The sequence below is a fragment of the Protopterus annectens genome, chromosome 12.part0 (assembly GCF_019279795.1).
Source record: "Protopterus annectens isolate FY-2018-M chromosome 12.part0, PAN1.0, whole genome shotgun sequence".
Classification (NCBI taxonomy): Eukaryota; Metazoa; Chordata; order Ceratodontiformes; family Protopteridae; genus Protopterus; species Protopterus annectens.
In genome coordinates, this window is record NC_056746.1 from 532,267,340 (window position 1) to 532,290,748 (window position 23,409).

Below are 23,409 nucleotides of genomic sequence, written 5' to 3' on the forward strand. Positions count from 1 at the left end.
GACTGGTAATCATAAAATGAATCCACAAACTTCCTGAAAATCACCAGTTTATTAACAATAAAAATATTCACCAAGCGCTTTCGCCCATTCAAGCCCCGGGCTTCTTCATAGTAAATTAAAAACACCAGGTTCATGCTTTAAATGGTGAACATAGTATGAATCATGTAAAAAAAGCTTCATACCAATTTAAGTCATGCATTTCACTCATTAGTAACGCCCAATTTTTAACCATTAAATACCCATACAATCGTATTCACCTATTCATTTAAAAAGAAGTAACATAAAAAAAAACTTTTAACATCATAAAACCAAAAAATAAAATATTTTGTCTACACAAGTGTATAAATTCTCATTTCAAATAACATGAGATCTATATTTTAAAATACAACATTCATTAATACCTGGTAATTTGGTAGCATGAAGTCTTAGTTGCCAAAGACATTTTGGAGTCACCACCCCTTTCATTTTCAGGCACCTTATCTATTACAAAAAATATAAATCTTTTAAAGTTCTTACACTGCACGCTATGTGTATATAGTGCACTGGTGTTCTTTTTGTTTCTAATGTCTGTAATATGCTCCATTATACGCAACTTTAATTTACCTGTGGTTTTCCCCATATAGAATGTCAAACATCCTAAAAAAGTATCTATGTACACAACCATTTTGGTGTTGCAATTACAATGACCAGGACACCTAATGGACCCTCTATATTGATTGATGGAAACATATGGACCATCATTAATATATTTGCAAATATTGCACATACCACATTTACTCATTCTTGAGATGTGTTGCTGACTGGGATCCACACTGTTCTCCAGTAATTCCTTCATATTTCTCCCCCTCATCATCTTCTTTCGGCTGTTCCTGTTAGGGGTCGTCACAGCGGATCATCTGTTTTCATTTCTTCCTGTCCTCTGCATCATGCTCTTTCACACCAACTGCCTGGCATGTCCCCTCTCACCACATCTATAAACATTATCTTAGGCTTTCCTCTTACTTGGCAGCTCCATCCTTAGCATCCTTTTCCCAATATACCCAGCATCATTCCTCAGCACATGTCCAAATCAATGCAATCTCGCCTCTCTTGCTTTGTCTCCAAACTGTCCAACCTGAGCTGACCCTCTAATATACGGATTCCTAATCCTGTCCATCCTAGTCACACCCAGTGCAAATCTTAACATCTTTAACTCTGCCACATCCAGCTCTGACTCCTGCCTTTTTGTCAATGCCACCGTCTCCAATCCATATAACATAGCTAGTCTCACTACCCTCTTGTAGACCCTTCCCTTTCACTCTTACTGGTACCTGTCTGTCACAAATCACTCCTGACACTTTTCTCCACCCATTCCACCCTGCCTTTACTCTCTTCTTCACCTCTCTTCCACACTCACCATTACTCTGAACTGTTGATCCCAAGTACTTAAACTCATCCACCTTTACCAACTCTACTCAGTACATCCTCACTATTCCTCTACCCTCCCTCTCATTTACACACATACATTGTTTATCCCTGCTGACCTTCATTCCTCTCCTCTCTAAAGCATATCTCCACCTCTCCAGGGTCTCCTCAACCTGGTCCCTACCCTCACTACATATCACAATGTCATCTGCAAACATCATAGTCCACGGGGCCTCCTGTCTGATCTCATCTGTCAACCTGTCCATCACCACTGCAAATAAGAAAGGGCACAGAGCTGATCCTTGATGTAATCCCACCTCCACCTTAAACGTATCTGTCACTCTCACCGCAGTCCTCACCAATGTCACACTACCCTTGTACATACCCTGTACCACTCTTACATACTTCTCTGCCGCTCCCGATTTCCTCATACAATACCACAACTCCTCTCTAGGCACCCCTGTCATATGCTTTCTCCAAGTCCACAAAGACACAATGCAATTCCTTCTGACCTTCTCTGTATTTCTCCAACAACACTCTCAGAGCACACATTGCATCTGTAGTGCTCTTTCCTGGCATGAAACCATACTGCTGATCACTAATCATCACCTCCCTTCTTAACCTGGCTTCCACAACTCTTTCCCATAACTTCAAGCTGTGACTGATCATTTTTTTTCCCTCTCTAGTTACTGCAGCTCTGCACATCACCCTTATTCTTAAAGATAGGTACCAAAACACTTTCTCCACTCCTCAGGCATCCTCTGACTTTCCAAAATTTCATTAAACAATCTGGTTAAAAACTCCACTGCCATTTCTCCTAAGCACCTCCATGCTTCCACTGGTATGTCATCTGGGCCAACAGCCTTTCCATTCTTCATCCTCTTCATAGCTGCCCTTACTTTCTCCTTGCTAATCTGTTTCACTTCCTGATTCACTATCCCCACATCATCCAACTTTCTCTCTCTCTCATTCTCTTCATTCATCAGCCCTTCAAAGTACTCTTTCCATCTACTCAACACACTCTCACTTGCAAGTACGTTTCCCTCACTATCCTTTATCACCCTTACCTGCTGCACATCTTTCCCAGCTCTGTCCCTCAGACTATCCAATCGGTACAGGTCCTTTTCTCCCTCATTAGCTTCCAATCTCTCATACAACTCTCCATATGCCTTATCCTTAGCCTTCGCCACCTCTCTCTTTGCCATGCGCCTCATCTCCTTATACTCATGTCTACTTTCTTCATCACTTTGACAATCCCACCACTTCTTCCCCAGCTTCTTCCTCTGTATACTCTCCTGTACTTCCTCATTCCACCACCAGGACTCCTTGTCCTCCTTCCTCTGTCCAGATGTCACACCAAGCACCTTTCTAGCAGTCTCCCTTACTAGCTCTGCTGTAGTTACCCAGCTATTTTGTAACTCTTCACTGCCTCCCAGTGCCTGTCTTAACTCTTCCCTGAACTCCACCTCACAAATCACCCTTTTTTAACTTCCACCATTTAATCCTTGACACTGCTTTCACACTCCTCCTCTTGATCACCAACGTTATCCTACAGACCACCATTCTATGCTGCTTAACTACACTTTCCCCGTCACCACTTTACAGTCTCCAATCTCCTTCAGACTGGCCCTCCTATATAGGATGTAATCCACCTGTGTGCATCTTCCTCCACTCTTGTACGTCACCCTATGCTCCTTCCTCTTCTTAAAATACATATTCACCACAGCCATGTCCATCCTCTTCACAAAATCCACAATCATCTGACCTTCTGCATTCCTCTCCTTAACACCATACCTACCCCATCACTTCCTCATCCCCTCTGTTCACTTCACCAACATGCCCATTGAAGTCTGCTCCAATCACTAGTCTCTCACCCTTGGGTACACTCACCACCACTTCATCCAACTCGCTCCAAAAATTTTCTTTCTCATCCATCGCACACCCAACTTGTGGAGCATATGCACTAACATTTATCATTACACCATCAATTTCAAGCTTTATAAACATCACTATCAGACACTCTCCACCTCCAAAACACTCTTGGCATACTGTTCCTTTAGGATAACCTCTACCCCATTTCTCCTGCCATCCACACCATGATAGAACAATTTGAACCCACCTCATATACACCTGTCCTTACTTCCCTTCCATCTGGTCTCTTGCATGCACAATAGATCAACCTTCCTTCTCTCCATCATATCAGCTAGCTCTCTCCCTATACCAGTCATACTGCAAACATTCAAAGTTCCTACCCTCACTACTACACTCCTAACCTTCCTCCTCTCTTCCTGCCTTCGGGCATGCCTTCCCCCTCCTCTTCTCCTTCGGCCAACAGTAACCCAATTTCCACCAGCACTCTGTGGGTAAAAAGTACTGGTGGCGGTCGTTGTTAACCCGGGCCTCGACCAATCCGGTATTATTTCTCCCCCTACTATAAGTAAACTGGGGTTCTAATCCTATATTTTTTAGGTCTCCAGAAAAAAAACAAAAACCAAATCTCAACAGCAGCCAAGAAAACCTGGCAGTTTTCTGTAGAATGTCACCAAGCACAATAGATTCCACCACAGAAGTCCAGTTACAGGACGAAAACGCCTTGATTTTGGAATTGCATTAATAAATTGTGTTTTGCACTTCATTTTTAACTGTGGTGGAATCTATTGTGCTTGGTGACATTATACAGAAAACTGCCGTTTTTTCTCCAGAAAAAACACTATCCCAATTGGATTGTGCAATAGATTTCACTCCTGGTGTCAATCCATTGTACTATAACACTAAGGCCCCACTTTTTTGTTGTCAATATTCTTTATGTGCTTCGTTGAGGTAAACACTAACTCAGTTCTCAATATTGGTAGAAAAGACAAAGATCTTCTTTTCATAACCTCATTATTTTCAACAGGAAGTCAGAGAGATACCCTCTGTTCCTAAACATTTCAATGGGAACAAACATCTTTTTAAAACCCTCTTCCTCATTGATCAACCTAGAAAGTCTTACCATTTGTCCCTTTACAACGTTTTCTTTTGAAAGAAAGGGTGGCAACTACTCTACTGTAGGAATGAGTTAGAATGTTTTTGCAAATAATACTTATAGGTTCACAGGTAGGTAACTAGGCTATTGGCCCTAGGGCCTATACAAGCCCAGCCAAAAAAGGTACCCTGGCTTTTGCCACCCAAGAAAATTATTTTTCTGTGCCACTGTCGAGCAGAGCCAGAGAAATGATTCCCCGGGGTGAATTTCCTATTTCCCATCCAATCATCAAGATTTTTCTTGAAGAGTGCTAATGAGGAGCTTTGTTTGATATAGATAGGTAGTTTATTCCAGAGTATGGTAAGTCTCTGGGACAGGAATCTATCCCTCTGGCATATTCTGTTTATTGTGGTGACAAGGTTTAGATCCCTAGAGTGTGTAGCTCAGAGGGATTGGGATTTCTTTAAGTGGAGCATGTCCAACAGCTCTGGGTTTGACATAGCTTTGTATGTTAGGCAGAGATCACCTTTGAGTGGGTGATATGCGACGGAGTAAAGCTGGAGTTTTTTGAGACTATCTGCGTAGAGCATCTGTTTGAGGCCGGTAATCCTCTTTGTGAGGTATTTCTGCGGCCTTTCCAGTTGTCGTAGATGTCTTGTGAGGTACATATCAAAAGGGGCACTGTACTCTATATAATGGGTCTAATGAGTGATGAGTAGAGGGGAACAATGACCTCTTTTTTTCTGGATGAGAAACATTTTGTGATGAGGTGTGCCACATAGAAGGAATTCCTGACTACTGTGGCAATGTGATTATCAAAGGAGAGACTACTGTCCACCTGTATCCCAAGGTCTCTTATCACACTTTCGGTGTTAAGTATACTACCGCCTATGTTGTAGTTCATGGGTACAAAGTTTTTACCAAAGGGGATGACAATGCACTTTTTGGCACTGAGCTTGAGGCCATGGCTTTGACACCAGGCATCTGTCTCAGTGAGGCCATTTTGTATGATGTCCACATCATTATGAGTTTCGATTATGGCTCCTAGTTTGCAGTCATCTGTGAACTTAGTTAGCCAAAGACCTTCTGTGTTAGCCTGTACTTCAGAGAAGTAGATAAACAGGAGCGGACCCAGGACTGAATCCTGTGGTACTCCACTTGTCACTGGTCTGAACTTGAGCATAAGTTACTATTTTGCTCATTTTTGTATAACAAAATATCCAAGAATTCAATTCTATCCTTGTTAAAATTGCCTGTAAATTTCAAAAATGTAGTCGTACTGTTAAGATATGCAATAAATTCACCTACAGACTCCTCCGTGCCCCTTCACAAAATCAAAATGTCATCCAGAAAACACATGTAAATTATGACCTCAGACAAACTGGGATTTGAATACATGCTCAGTTTTGTCAATCAACTCTTTCTGTTGGTAGAATTGCATCTTTACTAATAAAGGTCTGGATTGTTTTCTCATGGCTAGGTTTGGACCGTACACACAATCTGACATTTCAATTAACTCTTGATGTGGAATAACACTCCAGTTGCTTATTTGTGCTTTCATAAAATCAACAGTCTCTCTTGTACAGCAGAAACTCTCAAGTTTCTTTTACATGCTCTGTCCTGTAATTCTACCATTTTTTGCAACATCTCTTCTTGAGCAGTCTCATACTCATCCAGCCTTTTCTTCATTTTGATGTCTGATTTTTGCAGTTTTGTTAGCTCATCTGAATTATCTGTTTAAAGCTTCTTCCATTTCTCCAGTTTTTATTACTGGAGTTGATATAGTCCCTACAATGTTTTGTTTACTTTAATCAGCTCTGAGCACATTTGACTTATTTTTTCCTCTAGATTATTGGAGATCATTTTTTGTACCAAAGCTGGAGCTTGAACTGCTTTTTGCTTAACAGCTACAGGATTCTTCCCAGCCAGTGTTTTCTCCCTAACTTTCGTGGTTGATTTTCTTTCAGGTTCTCTAAAAAATTTTCTTTGCTGACATACAGGCAGTGCCATTTACTAGCCAGTAACTGAAATTTACCCAAAAAGACAAATTCATGTCTCTTTTCTGAGTTTTGTTTTCACATTGGGAGAGACGAAATTAAGCTGTTACTCAGAGTGCAGCCATCTTGGAAGCTCTACAGGTGTTGAGTCTTATCAGAAAAGACAAGGCTGCATATACACTCCGTATATTTAAGTTTCACTCAAGAAACAAATTAACCAATTAGAAAAGCATGTAAAATGTGCAGCCTGGTTAACAAGTGCATCTGCCACACAGAAACAAAAACACCAAGCCAAACAGATTTCTCAAAACAGAAAAAAAATGGAACAGGTAAAACAGAAAGCAGCTTCATCAGTTTAAGCATCTACACAGACAAAAAATGAGAACCAGTGTGGAATATCCTGACGACTTTATATGCCAGCATGAATAATGAACAGTTGAAACATTTCTATGATTTCCTACTGCTATGTTGTTACCAGGCTGCAACATCTGTCATAGTCAAGTTCAAAATGTTCACAAAAACATTGAGCAAATGGTTTTAGATAAGTATAAACTCCTATAATCTATACATTTTAAAAAAAATGAAACTAATTAAATAAAAATGAAATACAACCTCGGAAGTGGATGCAACATTTTACAACCTAAAGACAGTCAACTGTTGGCATGTGTTACTCCATGAATCCTGTTTGTCTGGGCAGTAATTTGTACTGTATTTTTGCAGATGGCCCGCTACACTATACATTTTCCTGGTGGCAAATGGAAACTAGCCTACTCTGCACTTCAAATGCATTTAATAATACACCACACCCTCCTCCCTTACCCCTCATCTTTTACTTAACCTACACTCTTGCGAATGCCACAGTGAGCTTCATTTACAACATCCATTCTTGAAGTATTTTTGCAGCTCTATGGAGTAAAGATTTCCCACAATCTGCTGTACGTGCACCGCCAGAGACTTGTGTGTTTAGAGAACTCTCCTCCTATCTCCCTCTATCATAATCTGCTACACCCACGTCTTCACCTCTTAGCATTTAATGAGAAATGTTCCAGACCTTCTCATTTCTGGTGATATCCTTTCCACTTCCTTCCAACATATACTTATGGTGACTTTCTTCTAGACCGTTTTCAGCGGCTGATGACTCTATACAGCCTTTAGAAGAGGACAAGATTACTCACAGTATAGTGTGGACAGTAGGAGCATCACTTCTGTTTCAGGCAACATCTCCGGAAGGATACAACGCTAAATTTTATTTGCTCTTGCCTTTCACTCTTTTGGTGGTCCACTTGAGATGTGATTAAATCTCCCAGATTCTTTTCCTGATCTGCTGCCATCTGTTCCAAACCCCTAGGGTTGCTGTGGTCCAACGGCATTGGCTTTATATCTGTAAAGATCCTAAACTGACACCCTTCTGCTGACTTTGGTCAGCCTTCCCAAAATAATCCACAGATTCTTCCCCATAGTCTACTACTGCACCTAACTTCAAGTCACAGACAAAAATCTTGCACTCTAAACCCTCAGCTAAGTCAAACAAAATGAAAGGTACTGGACTAAATAGCCAGCAATTGTGGTACTCCACCATACACCCTCTTACTCCTCACATCATGCCTCTCATAATTCCATGGAATTATGGTAGGCCATAAATCCATGGCCTACCATTCAGCTATCCAATCTAGTTTCTCAGCTCAAACCCTATGCCCAAGCACTGTGATTTTCCTAGAAGCAGCCTGTGCTAGACCTAATCAGAAACCTCTGCAAACTCCACATTGATCATGTCTACCAATAGTCTCCTGTCAAGTTCTTCTGTAACTCGTTCATAAAAATGGGCTAGATTAACCAGGCAAAATCTGGCCAATGAACCAGTGCTGGTTGTTGTCCTACAAACTACTGCTGCATAAGAAAGCAACTAACCCCTCTCTCTCTCTCTCTGAATTTCTTGCCATGATTTCATCTCATTTCTTTTAGGACAAGCAGCTTGCAGTTCCTCTGACTGTTTCTGCTCTGTCCATTGTACAGGTGCACCAATCCTTGAAGTCTTTCAGTCCTCAGACAGGTCCACAATGGCCAGTGATCTTTTGATTCTCTCAGGCACAACAAAGCCACTAGAACACTGCCCAAACATCCGGTTATTTTCCCTTGCTGCCCATTAAGGCACAACTCTGGTGTCCAGCCACTGCTCTCCTCTCTGCCTCAGCTCAGCAAGGTGGATATCATGACTAAATAACCAAATGTAACACAGCATGAATTTAGGAGAATAGCAGACCTAGCTTTCTGTCAAAAAAAAAATCACATTTTTTTGGAACAGGTGGTAACAGACCTGCCAGTTTCAAAGGATTGCAAGCTCTTCCCTTGAATATGAATAAACAATCACAATTACCTTTTGCCAGACAATTAAAGTAGTGAAGAGGACTGCTATGTCTTAAAAAGAATGAAAATAGACAATACGATTATGCAATACTCTCTGGAACATAGCCTTGAAATGGAATTAAATCTACAAAAATAGAGTCCCCAGTTCTGTTACTGCCCTAATTTGTATTTTCTGTGCTGAGCATTAAGACAAACTGTACCTTCGAAATAGAAGAAAGCAATATGAAGACAGGCAACCCCAGATGATTCTCACCAACGTCACCTGAATAAAGCTGTGATACACTGCTTAGGCAAACTGGAAACATCTTGATCCATACAGCACAAACCTATCAAAATATTAAGAATTCTGCTTAAAAAGCCATTGGTATGGCAGAAAACAGTTTGCACTGGGTACAACAGGTGTAGCTTTGTTTTAACCATCAATATTTCTGGGGGGAAATCAACTTTCTGGCAGAAAGTAAACACAGAAGCATGCCTATTGCTATTGATACATTCTCAGGGTATTCATGACCTTCAAAATGGTTTCAAAAGGGAATTCTACCTCTTGTACTACTTTATAAACAAGGATCACACTGCCGCTTAGAACAAGGTTAAGGATGACCAAGAATGAAAGCCCAGGAGTTAATGACTTAACACCATGGCTTGTTAGGATGTATACACCACATTATTTATAATCACCTAGCTTTCATCTTCACAATAACCTTGAATAACTGGTGGAAGCCAAAGGTCTACAACCATTATAATTCAAGATGTAACACAATGATTCTCAAAGTCCACTGAGCCAAACTCAAAATCCCATCAAATCACAAACCACAATAAGATGAATACCACATACTAAAGAAAGATTGCCAGAATATGTTTTTCCTCAAAACAGGCAAGATCCCAGTTTTCCACATGTGATGGAGTACCTAACTCCAAGGTCAAACTCCTAGAGAACGTGAAACATAAATGTAAAAAATATTTTCAAATACACAGCTAATACACATCCATTATAACAAAGTAAAATATGATCAACTACCCCAGTCAGCAGGCTGGGATGGCAACAAAATAAAACTGATGAAACAGGATCGAAGCAAAGACTTCTTGTCTGTATCACAGATATGGAGATTTGTTCTGGTAGTTCCCATACCAAAGTTTGTATTCACCCTACTGGCCTAATTTCAGTTCTTGCAATAAGCACCTTCCATGGTAGTTATCTTCTTTGCTTTCATGTAGGTCTGTCTATGCTCCAGCTTCTATGTCTCTGGACTAGGATTAAATATGGGCAGGTGTCTTAATGCTTCATGCTGTGCTTCTCTACCAAGCAGCATCGGCTATATGCAAGTGTGAATTCTAGGTTAATAATCTGATGATCACATGAACATTCAACTTTTAGCATTGTTTTGGCAATGTGTGTACAAGAAACTTTTCTATGATAAACAAGTTCAAATTCTGAGTTGCCAAAAAATAGCTAGCTATATGCTCCTAGGAGAGCAATGCCATGATGTGCACTGATAAGAGAAATAAACACCCCAAGTGCAGGAAGTACACAAAATTCTAAATCGTGCTAAATCTGGAGATAAAGTAGAAATTCGACTCGCTAACCCAGTGCAGAAGATCTTCAGAGCTGGATTCAGTGCAATAATGGTTTCTAAATGAAGTGCTAGAAAACAGGCCCAGTGTGTTTTCTTGTTTTCTATAGAGGAAAAAAACATTTCAAAATGGAATCCTGAAAGTCATTTTACTCACTGTGAAACCAACAAAAAAACAAACCAATAACAGAGTAAACCTGACATCAGCATACAGAAACTGACAAAAGCACCTGCTTCACATTGAAAAATCAAGGGCCATCTTTGCTTTTTAGAGGCAAACTACAGAGGCATTATAAAGTTAGAAATGCTCCTTGTTTTACTGTGGCTGTTCAATGCATCTCTCAACCTGTAGCCACAAAAAGCAAACATACGCACACAAAAAGATGGTGGTGCAGCGGTAGTGTTGTTGCCTCACAGCAAGAGGTTCTCCTGTTCGATTCTCGGCTGGAGTGCGGGGAGTGGCTTCTGTGTGGAGTCTGCATGTCCTCCCCATGGTTGGGGGTGGGCGTTCGAAAGACATGAGTAAATGGGAGTGCCTTCGTTGAAGGTAGAACGTCGAGCTGGCACCTCATCGTTCGTGAAAATCTACTGCCAATCATTATTAGCGGACCGGAGTTCTGCTGTGGCGACCCCTAACTGGGAAAAGCCGAAAGACAACAACACACAAAAAGATAAGTAAATAAATAAATAAAGGAAGAAAGGAGTAGTTATGTAAAACTAAAGCCTACTCGTGTCACTGGAAGTTGTAAAAGGAAAAAAAATCTACATATCATAGTATTGCGCCCATGAATCTCAGCAAAATAAACTGCTAAATGACATGGCTTTTTTATATTTTATCCCATTCCCCACACTCATAGGATAATTAATTCTTGAAATAGTGTAGAATTTTAAAATACCTTATTGTTCCAGATTTCGATGCTTCAAATTGCATTTGTAACTCCTAAGGAAGAAAGGATATTGTCAGAGTTCCTAATCTTAAATCTAAAGACATAAACATAAGTTACCAAAATAATTTTAATAAACTACATACTCAATGCCCTCCACAAAAAAAACTGAATCATGCAACTCTTGTACTAAATGTTGCTTGTTTATATACTAAACATAGCTGTTCAGAGTCTTCTTGCAGCACTAAATTTATCTGCCTTCTGCAAACATTATAAAATGTCACCACATTTCTCTATCAGTATGCACTACGTTTAAGATCATAACACCACACTTTCCTCATTTTTATAAGGATTACTAAAATATGCAAAAGTTCAAAGCAAACAACAATTTCCAGATATACCTACTTCAGGATTTCAGTTCATATTTCATAGGCTGACACAAATACCAGGACTCCCCCTGAAATCTAACAGTTCATGTCAACCCTCAATGAAACAAGAGAAAGCATCAATATGACTTCAAGACCATGGAAACATGAACCAGTATCAGTATCTAAAGCAACTCAACTGTATGAGCAAAAGGATAAAAAGATTAAACTTTCCCAGGTGTGTGCATCTAGGAAACTATTACCAAGTTTTAATGCTACCAGTGGAAATCAACTTAATGTACAGTAATGCCTACTGTGAAATAAGGAGGACTGCAGAACACATTAAACGTGAAGCTGTAAAGCATGGCTGTGAATGCACGCACCTCAGAAGACAATGAATATTTCTAGAAAAATAAATATTTAAAATAATTATTACAATAATTTCTAACAGTTTGTTTCTAAAGTGCAGCACCTGCCAGGATGGACAGTGTGAGGCAATAAAGAGCTTCCGAAATCTAAGAGGCCCTCCACCTATTGTATCAGGTTCCAGAATACTTATGGGCAGTCTGGTACTATCAACACAGCCCACCCTTTTGTGTGCTCTACAATTATGGAACAGTTACAGTTTTTGGATGCAGATTCTCTTGCAAATCACATGATGGAAAAAAGAAGATACTACCTCAGATCTGGCAGACAGCTGCTTAACAAGTCTTTCCATTTCAGTGATTTGGGACTCATATGCTTTTCGAAACGCTTCATAGTCGGTCTTCAAAAAAAGAAAAGAAAAATAAAAAAACAGAGATAAGCAATATGAACCCAAGATTAACAGTTTGTAAGGGTCAGACAAGCACTGCTGCAGGTATTAACTTCCATGGTGTTAAAACAAAACTGTGAAAATTTATCTGAAAGCTTCGCTCACCTTACACATAAAAAAAGAAGTTATATACTTACCATAACGTTCCATGTGTGTTGTCCATCTCGTCCTTTATTCTCACTGATAGGTCGGATCCGGTCCATCAGATCCATCTTCAGCCTTTACATAAGCTCGAGGTCCTCAGCCAAGCTCGTGGGCATTTTTCCCTACCCATAATGCAATTGTTCAATAACCTCATATTTTTTGCCCTCCAACAGTGACTAGAAGTATACAATTCAAAAAATATGTAACACATTACACAAGACATACCCTCAGAGACTGTAGAAGTCCTAAAGATCCAATTAGACATTCTTGGTCTCCCAGGAAGGGGTATGGTGGGTGGGTTGTGAGAATAAAGGACGAGATGGATCATGGGAGGTTTCTAGGCTAATGGCCCAGGGGCCTTTACAAGCCTAGCAAAGAGTTTATCCCCAAAAAAGAAACCTCAGTCAGTACCTGTCGCCCCTGTCAATCTGTCAATAAAGGATAAAGGTGGAACCCCTGAGAGAAATTTGCGGTTTCCCATCCACTCAAAGTTGCGCTTGAAGAGGGCCAGCGAGGCGCTCTGTTCGACATGTATGGGAAGTCTATTCCAGAGTCTCTCCAGCAGGTTTTGTTGATGTCGCATATTAGATTTAGGCCTATCGAGCGGGTAATGCACCAGGAGTTAGACTTATAGACATGCAGCATCTCTAGTAGGGCAGGGTCCGATATTGCCTTGCATGCGAGACACAGATCACATCTGAGTAATCTGTATGATACCGAGTAGACTGTTATTAATTTGAGCCTGTCTGCACAGGACAGGTGTTGAAGGCCGTGGATTCTCTTCATGAGGTATTTCTGCAGCCTTTCCAGTTGGTGCAGTTATTTGGAGAGGTACATACCAAACGGGGTGTTATACTTAATTATAGATCTAATGATGGAGGAGTATAGATAGGTAATAATCTCCCTTTTTTCTGGATGCAATCCCTTTATTTACAAGATGAACCAAGAAAAAGTTTTTTCTGACTACTGCCACCACATAATAGTCGAATGTGAGATTGTTGTCAACCTGAGTATCCAGGTCTCTCACCACAGGTTGCTTGTCTAGGGGGTTGCCATCAATGTGATAATCAGTAGGGGCCGTGTTTTTGCCGAATGGAATGATTACTTTTTTTGCATTTAACTTAAGGCCATGACTTTGGCACCAGTTATTTGTACCTGTAAGACCCTCCTGCAGTATGTTAACATCATTAAGGGAGTCAATGGCAGCACCCAACTTACAGTCATCCGCAACACACATGGAACGTTATGGTAAGTACATAACGTCTTTATGTGATGTTGTCAATCTCTTTATTCTCACTGATGGGACCGCGTCCCTAGCTACCTAATTTTTGGGTGGCTCATGGGAGAATATTACTAAGCACCATACCATCAAAGGATGCTCTACTCCTAGAGGTCAAATCCAACTTGTAGTGAGTAATAAAGGTACAGTGGATATAAAAAGTGTACACATCCCTGTTAAAATGCCAGGATTTTGTGATATAAAAAAATGATACCACAATAAATTATTTCAAAACTTTTCCCACTTTTAATGTGACCTATTAACCTTTACAATTCGACTGAAAAACAAACAAATCTGTTAGGGGAAAAAATATATAAAAAAAAAACATACAATAAGCTGGTTGCATAAGTGTGCACACCCTTAAACTAATACTTTTCTGAAGCGTCTTTTGATTTAATTAGAGCATTCAGTCTTCTTGGGTACACTCCTATTATCAATTAGAGAGACTCTGATTAACCCCAAATAAAGTTCAGCTGTTCCAGTAGGATTTTCCAGACATTTACTCAGTTGTCTGCTACAGCAAAAGCCATGGTTTGCAGAGAGATTACAAAGCATCAAAGGGATCTCATTGTTGAAAGGTATTAGTCAGGAGAAGGGTACAAAAAATATCCAAAGCATTGGATATACCATGGAACACAGTGAAGACCGTTATCAAAAAGTGGAGAAAATATGGGACAACAGTGACATTGCAAACAACTGGACGTCCCTCCAAAATTGATGAAAAGACTAGATGAAAACTGGTCATGGATGCTGCCAAGAGACCTACAGCAACACTGAAGGAGCTGCAGGAATTTCTGACAAGTACTGGTTGTGTACTACATGTGACAACAATCTCTCATATTCTCCATATACCTGGACTATGGTTTAGGGTTGCAAGACGGAAGCCTTTTCTTACACAGAAAAAGACCCAGGCTTGGCTAAAATTTGCAAAGCAACACATCAAGTCTCCCAAAAACATGTGGGAAAATGTGTTATGGTCTGATGAGACCAAGGTTGAACTTTTTGGCCACAATTCCAAAAGGTCTGTTTGGTGCAACAACACCACTTCACATCACCAAAAGAACACCATCCCCATGGTGAAACATGATGGAACATGATGGTGGCAGTATCATGCCTTGGGGTGCTTTTCTTCTGCTGGAACTAGAGCTTTAGTCAAGATGGAAAGAATTATGAACAGTTCCAAATACCACTTACTTTTGGCCCAAAACCTTCAGGCGTCTGCTAGAAAGCTGAAGATGAAAAGGAATTTCACTTTCAACGTGACAATGACCCCAAGCATACATCCAAATCACCAAAAGAAAATTAAAGTTTTGGAATGGCCAAGCCAGAGCCCAGACCTAACTCCAATAAAAAATCTATGGTGTGTCCTGAACAGGGCTGTGCACAACAGATGCCCTCGCAATCTGACAGATTTGGAGCACTTTTGCAAGCAAGAGTGGGCAAATATTGCCAAGTCAAGATGTGCCATGTTGACAGACTCCTACCCAAGAAGAATGAATGCTGTAATTAAATCAAAAGGTGCTTCAACAAAGTATTAGTTTAAAGGTGTGCACACTTATGCAACCAGTTTATTGTACTTTTTTTTATTTTCCCCCTAACAGATGTTTGTTTTTCAACTGAACTGTACAGGTTATAGGTCACATTAAAGGTGGGAAAAATTCCGAAATGATTTATTGTGTTCTCTTTTTTTATATCACAAAATCTTGGCATTTTAACAGGGGTGTGTAAACTTTTTAAATCCACTGTATGTGGCTTAGCCCATGCTGTCGCAGCACAGATACTGTCTCAGGGCAATCTGGTCTGGAAAGCCGCTGAAGTAGCAATCGACCTGGTAGAATGAGCTCTAATAGGATTAGAGATGGTCTTTTCACTAGAATTGTCTATGAAAGATGCACATTGTGACAGCCAATTGGATAGTGTTACCTTAGAAACTGGTTGGCCTTTTTTAATGTCCGAATATGAGATAAAGAGCTGATCTGACTTTGTGAATTGTGATGTCCTGTGCAAATAGAAACGTAATTGTCTATGAACATCGAAAGGGTGGACAATGTACTCTCCCTTGTTTTGAAAGTTTGGAAAGAACACTGGTAATTTAATAGACTGGTTGAGGTTAGTTTCCAAAACCACCTTAGGTAAAAAGGAAGGGTTCGTTCTCAGAGAGAGACTGTCTTTATGAAAAATTATGAACTGATGGTTACAGGATATGGCCTGTAACTCAAACTCTTCTTGCTGAAATTATAGCTACTAAAAGAAGCGTTTTCCATGACAAGTATTTCAAACCACATGTAGCAAAATTTTCAAAAGGTGGACAAACAAGCTTTGACAATACAAAATTCAAGTCCCAAGGTGGAATAAGGTTTCTGTATCGAGGGCGAATTAAGGAAGTACCTCTGAGGAATGCTTTACAACGTCTGTTTGAAATTATAGCAGTACCATTATCTCCTATGAGAAAAAAAAAATGGAGATCACTGCAAAGGGGAACTCTAATGGTAGCTGCAGCAGCTCCCTCACTGAATAATTTGGCTAAAAATTCTAGAATAGAATGCAAAGGTGCTGTGAACAGATCTATGTGATTAAGACTAGACCAGGCCAGAAATCTTTGACATTTACTCTTGTACAGATTTCGAGTAGAGTTCTTGTGGGAAGAAAGCAAAATGTGTTTTACTGGAGAAGGAAGCAGAGGAAACATGGCTATCATGGGAAGCGGAGCAGCCAAGCTGTCAGTCTGAGATCGTGTAGGCTCGGATGAAGTTCTCCTGATGGGTGTGTCAGCAGATCCGGAACTGAGTCCAGGATCCATGGTCCCTGCTGTACATGAGGCCAGATAAAGGGGAACCATATCTGTCCAGGCCAATAGAGGGCAATTAGGATTAATTTAGTCTCCAGCAAGCTTGCTTTTTGTAACAACTAGAAAATCAGAGGTATTGGTGGGAAAGCATAAAGAAGTCCCAGGGGCCATTCGTGAACAAGTATATACTTTGGTGACACCCCCGCCGGGGGGATCAGGGCAAAGTAGTTGCTGCATTTGGCATTGATGGGAGATGCAAAGAGATCGCAGCAAGGCTGGCCCCATTTGTGGAACATCTCTTCCGCCACTTTCTGAGACCACTCGTGTGGCCAAAGAATGGCTCTGCTCAGTTTGTCTGCAATCACGCTGGATTTCCCCAGAATGTGTGTTATGAGAAAGCAGTTGGAGGCCTCTGCCTATTGCCAGACCCTCAGGGCTTCGACATAAGGGGTATGATCTGGTTCCCCCTTGTTTGTTTACATGTTGTCTGAATTGTTTTTGTACCTAGAGGGAGAGTTTTCTGAAATGCTTGCAACACTAGGAGTACCGCTCTCGTCTCTAGAACATTTATGTGCAAATGGGCGTTGTGTTCTTACCAGGTGCCTTGGACAGTGTTTCCCAAATAATGCCCCCCTCCCCCCCATTCTATCTGGGATGCGTCCGTGGTCACTGTAGCTTGGGGCTGAGAGGGGTGGAAAGGGATAGCTTTGAGAGACTATGGGACGTTAAGCCACCACTGAAGGTCTCTTTTGCAAGAGTTGGTTAGTGTAATCTTGTGCAACACTGGAAGATCCCAAAAAGATTACTGTGTCGAAAGAAGCCACTAGAGGATTCTCGTATGTTGTTAAGCTAATCCTATTAGCAGAACTGAAGCAGCCATTTTGCCTAGAACCTTTAAGACTAGTTTGGCAAAAGCCTCTCTCTTGTTGATCAGCATTTCTTACATAAAGCTGACGATCATGTACTCTTTCTTGGGGAAGCTTTGCGGACATGATTGTGTTTATTTATGCTCCTATGAAAACCAATGATTGACATGGCTCTAGAGCAGATTTTCTGTAATTTATGATGATTCCAAGGGATGTACAAAGTTGAAGGGCGTAATCCTTGGCTTTCTAAAGACTATGCCTGGTTGGGGGCGGAGATTAGCCAGTCTTCCAGTTACGGAAACACGGAATCCTCTGCATCTCAGGTGAGCTGCTACTACTGTCATGCATTTGTTGAACACTCTGAGGCTGTAATGAGACCAAAGGGCACAGCCAGAAACTGGAAGTGACTGGCTCTTAGCCAGAAGCGTAAAAACTTTCTGGATCGCCTGCTCATTAGAATGTGGTAGCATGCATCCTCAAGGTCTATGGAGCACATCCAATTGCCTTTTTCCAAGACAAAGTATTGACAGCAGTGTTACCATCCAGAACTTGCTCTTTTTCCACAGACCTGTTTAGAATGCTGAGACCCAAAATGGATCTCCAGTCCCCTGCTTTCCTTGGAAATAAAAAGAATCTTGAGTAAGTTCCAGATCCTTTCTGGTCTGCGGGGACTTGGTGGATGACTTTTGTTTAGCAACTTTTGAATTTCTAAGGTTGCCTGTTGCTTCTGACTGGGTGGAATGTCTGGAACTGATGTGCTTATAGGAGCAGGATAGAAGGGAATGACATATACTCTGCACCCATCTGTCGTTTGTGATGCTTTGCCTGGTTTCTTGGTGTAGAGACAAAAGGCCCCCTACTGCCTGCAGAGGGAAGCAATTGGGCACTCCTTCAAGAGTGCTGATAAGACCTTCCAAAGAAAGATTCTCTGAAGCCCTAATTATGTGGGTCTCTTCTGCAGTGAGAGCGGCATCTACCATTATTGTTCCCCCCTCTGCTCCTGGGGGAACTTTAACCTTGTGTGTCATGGAAAGACCTGTGGAATTTTCTGAACCACATTTTTCCACTATCCTTTTGACCCTTTGGAAAAGGTCTGTTGGGCGCAGAAAAACTTACTCCAACGGCAGACAAGGTCTTGCCTTTTTGTTCACACCTGGTGTGCGTTTTCTTCACTTTTGGCCCAAAAAGAGAGGAACAGTCAAAGGAGGTGTTAACAAAGACAGACTTGAAGGGGGTCAATGAAGTTGCAAAGGCACATCCAGGCCTGTCTCCAAAGAGTAATACGTGAACCCGCAGCTCTACTCGTTCCATCTGCAGTATACGATATGAGCCTCATGGAAGAGTTTACTAGAGAACTGAGGGTGGTAAGCTGAGCATTAACTATCTGCTACTGCATCAGCTACAGCTCCTTGGAGGGAGTCTGAGTTCTTTTAACAGGTCCCTCTGTAGCCTACTAAAGTGGGTAACGTAGTTCATAGACTGAAGGGCAAAGGTCGCTGACAAAAACACTCGCTTCCCATACCTATCCATAGTACAAGAGTCCATTAGCTCGTCTGAAGGAGGCATCACCCAAGAGGAGGAAGGGTGAGACCCAAAGGCCTTCAGGTAAACTGACTCCTCAGCCAAAGGAGGGGATGGACTGCCAGTCATCTCTCTGTTTTAATAATTCCAGGATGTCTCCAAAGGAGACATCTTCAAGAGGTAACCTTGGAGACTCTTCTGCCTCATCAAGGTTAGTGTCTGATGTGAAAGACTCCTCTGGGGAGTCAAGGTGCTTCCTCTTGCAGGTCCTCTTCAGAGGACCTCCTTAATGGGATGCTCTGGAGAGGTTTCAGAAGGGGGGGGGTCTCCTGGTGGACAACCTAAGGCTTGGGGTCTCTGCGATCCTGTGGAAGGGTTACCTGAGAGGACAAAGACAACTGGCCCATAGAGGGAGGAAGATCCGATGAAATATGTGCCTTAGACTTGGTAGGAGTCAAAACCTTCCTCATAACTTTGAGGGTAGACTGCCTCCGCCCAGAGGACTCTCCAAAGAGGTTGTCGGAGCCAAAGGCATCCGTGGAACTGGTAACAGAAGCTCTGAAACAGAGGCAGAAGCAGAACCCACCAGGGCGGAAGCCCAGAGAAGCACAGTCAGATCTGGAGAGATCTACACTGGCTCCAAGGATCTGACCGGAGTGCATCGGCACATCCAAACATGCTGAAGCAGAAACAGCAGAAAGGGCATTAGGAAATACTAAGAACATTTTTTTTTTTTGACAGAACACACAAAAATAGTCCTCTAACTTAAACGGATGATTAGAGAAGGGAAGGAAAGGGAGAGAAAATTGTCCCAGTAACTAAAATGGACGATTAGAGAAGGGAAGGAAAGGGAGAGAAATTTGTCCCAGTAACTAAAATAGATGATTAGAGAAGGGAAGGAAAGGGAGAGAAATTTTAACTAAAATGGATGACGGAGATGACCCTTTAAGTTAAACGGCTGGAAAACTGGGTAGGGAAGACTCTCACTAGCAACAAGAAGGTAGACTGAGAAAAGAATGGTCTAAGATAATAATAATAATTAAACAATTAGCAGTACTTAGCCAAGAGCTTGGCTAACAGGAAAGCCTTCACTGCGTGGCAAACGAGATCTGAGGTTATAGAACAGTTGCATTATGGGTAGGAAAAGATGCCCACGAGCTTGACTGAGGACCTCAAGCTTATGTAAAGGCTGAGATGGATCCGACCCCATCAGTGAGAATAAAGACAAAACTGACATCACATTAGTATTTATTTACTGTGTTCTCAATAAAAGCTGAAGCGCTAGACTGACAGCACATATGTTAGAAGCTGTAACTATGGGAGGAGGGTGACATATCTGACTGCGACCTCTGTCTATATTCCTCCCATCCTTGCTGGAGGTTGTGGTGCAAGTGTTTACTGTGTGCAATAAAAACAGCATATACCAGTGTGCAAAAGACAAGCTTTTCATAGATGTTAAAATTTCCAACACACTGAAAAAACAAAACAAGTCTGCACATGACTTATATATTACAAACACTCTCACTTACCAATCAAAATGGATTAAACACTCAAGATTAAATAAATACTCTGTCTCTATATATATATATATATATATATATATATATACACACACACATATATATATATATATATATATATATACATACATTCATACAGAGAGAGAGAGTGTGTTAGCACCATACCTCTCAACTGTCCAGATTTTCGCCTCATATTTTTGATCTTTCTCATAAAATTTGTGATTTTCAGGATTTTTATGTGAGGACTGAATTCACTAAATAATGGTAGGCATTTGAGTTTCAGACTGTATATCCTTCAAAAATTAAAAATTGTCCCTATTTTTAGGGCTTTGTCCCAAATTATTTTTGGTTTTGTCTAGATTTTTTTGTGCTATGAGGTTGGGAGGTATATTTAGCACAGTTTAAAAATGCTCTATAACATGAAAAACAGAAACATACTCCCACTCCAAAAAAAAAAAAAAAAAAAAAAACACTTTTATAGACTAAACAGATATTAATAAGTTTTATTTATGTAATTAAAAATTTTGAAGGGATGGCCTTCCCATCCAATTTTCCAGCTGCCTTGGCTGCAATTTTAAACACAAAGAACATAATTTTTCATAAACGAAAAAAATTAACCTAGGTTTCCCATGATACACAAATCTTAAGGACTCGTCAAAAATGTATAAAAAAAACAAAGCAGGGAGTACACCAAAAATTTTAATACACAAACAATAGTATAAGTAATGCAAAGCTGTCGAGCAAAGCTCTTTTCCAATGCACTGAAAACGAGCTTTGCTCGAAAGCTTTGCGTTACTTACACTATTGTTTGTATATTAATAATCTCTGACTGTGTACTACTTTTGTTTTGTTTTATATACATTTTCACATGTAGCAGTTTGTGAAGTACTTTGGTTCCAGGCCGTGGTGTTAGTTGTTGACTTGTCAAAAATCCACCAAAAATTACATATTGCAAAATATGAAATGTAAAACCACGCACCAAGCTACAGTTATGTGGAAGGCCAAGTCATTTCTTTACCTAATCCTCTTCTAGTGTGACTTTAAATTGTCTTTGAAACAACTGAAGAAAACGATTTACTTATGTATTTGTCTTTGTTCACCAGGAAAGTCCGACTGAATAATACTCACTTTCAGTGGAGGCCTGGGGAGAAAAGCTCCATTTGCTTAAATTGCATTATACTAAGTTCCAGTTAAACACAGTATACTTGTATTTCTCTCTAAATTTACACATATACAGTAATTACATTTATACTTTCTAAGATTTTACAGAGGTAGAAGTTACTAAAGAGAAAGCCCACATGCTACTTAACGGATTGTACAGGCCACAGTTATGCATAAAAAATGTTGTCATTTCAGTGAGAGGTTGATAATATTCTGTTTAAGGAGAGTATTTGCAGAGTATTGTATGGTGAGCACAAAGTCAACCTGGTGAAGAGCATGTGCAGGGCAAGGACTGGTTAAGATGTTGTTTAAGCAGGGGTTTAAAACAATTGAATTAGTTTGAGAGTTATTTGTGTGGGGATACTACTCCAGAGTTTGGCAACGTACTGTAAGCACAGTGAGTCACCTGCAACATTATGCAACTTATTTGCTAATAGTAAGGATTTGTTACTAGAACGAAGGTCCCCTACTGGGCAGTAATATGTTTTGCAGTGCAAGGCATTTTTCTGGATGTCAAATGAGTCTGTGTGCTGTAGTTAATTGTGAATCTGGTATGTGGTTGTATAGTTCAATCCAGTTTAATTGCTTTAAGCTATGACAAGGGGGAGAGTCTTATGAGGGGGATTTGTGGCAAGCTTCTTTCTTTGAGCATTGTTTAAGTTTGTTAGGATAGAGTGGCATATAACAAAACTGGCAATAAGAAGGTGGTGGCTAGAGTTATTCTTGCAGTACCTGTAAGAAATCCATTGATCCTTTAAAGGAAGCCTAGCTTCTGGTGCGTAGAATTAATGGTGTGCAATATATGCTGGTCATATTTGAGACTGTCTATCATAACACCTAGAAGTTTACTACGAATTAAAATTTCAATGACAGTATTCTTAGCTGACTTTATGGTAAAAGACTGCTTTTGATTTTGGCAACTTTTTGAGGTAAAAAGCATTAACTTAATTTTCTTGGGTTTGTGTAGGTGGTTTGATTGTTTGAGCCAGGTTTCTACAGAGTAGAAAGATTTTTGGGTAATGTCTTGGAGCTTATGTATTGCTGAGACTGCACATAATTAATGATGAGTTGTCTGCATACTGAACTAAACTAGCATAGTGGGGGTTGTTAATAAATACATGAAATAGTAGAGGAACTGATACATGAAATAGTAGAGGAACTGGAATAGAGCCCAGAGGCACACCTATAGTTAACTGGTTTGAAAGGATGAGTAAGTTTGTTGCCATTTAATGGCTTGTTGTCTTTCAGATAGGTAACTAAGAAACCACAACATGGAATATTGTGAAGGTCCTATAGAGGACAGATGAATGAGTAGTTGCTGGTGCGAGATAGTATCAAATGCCTTTGACAAGCCTAAGAACATGGTGGACACAAGCAGACCATTGTTTCCATGTTTGCTTATTATACTGGTAAAATACAGCAGAGAAGTAGTGGTGGTGTGCTGAGGCCTAAAGCCACGTTGTGTTTCTGACAGCAGGTTATTTGAGGTTAGTACTGCATCAGCTGCAAATGGATTCATTTCGCTAATATTTTAGAGAAGGGGGAGAGAACTGCTACTGGTCTGTAGTTATTAAAGTTTTATGCAGTGGTTATGGTGTAAGATTTTTTCCACAGTGATGGGATGTTATCTTTCTGCTATGGACCTATTCATTTGTATAGACACGGAGAAAGCTAAGACTTCTGCGGCCATTTTTAGGTTGTCTGATGGTAGTGCGTCTACAGCTACTGTAGTAATTTTTAGTTCAAGGAGCAACTTCATTATGAAC

The 23,409-nt window shown here is 40.5% G+C and overlaps 1 protein-coding gene across 6 annotated transcripts in view; it reads right to left on the minus strand.

The window, feature by feature from the left end:
• Positions 1 to 23,409, minus strand: part of SUN1 (Sad1 and UNC84 domain containing 1) — a 2,891,160-nt gene that overhangs the window by 904,545 nt on the left and 1,963,206 nt on the right. For all 6 annotated transcript variants that reach the window (XM_044089680.1, XM_044089681.1, XM_044089682.1 and 3 more), the window contains 2 exons: positions 12,230 to 12,316; positions 11,198 to 11,241 (listed from right to left, as the gene is read on the minus strand). In XM_044089680.1, coding sequence (XP_043945615.1) covers positions 11,198 to 11,241; positions 12,230 to 12,316 — 131 coding nt within the window. The remainder of the gene's footprint in view (positions 1 to 11,197; positions 11,242 to 12,229; positions 12,317 to 23,409) is intronic.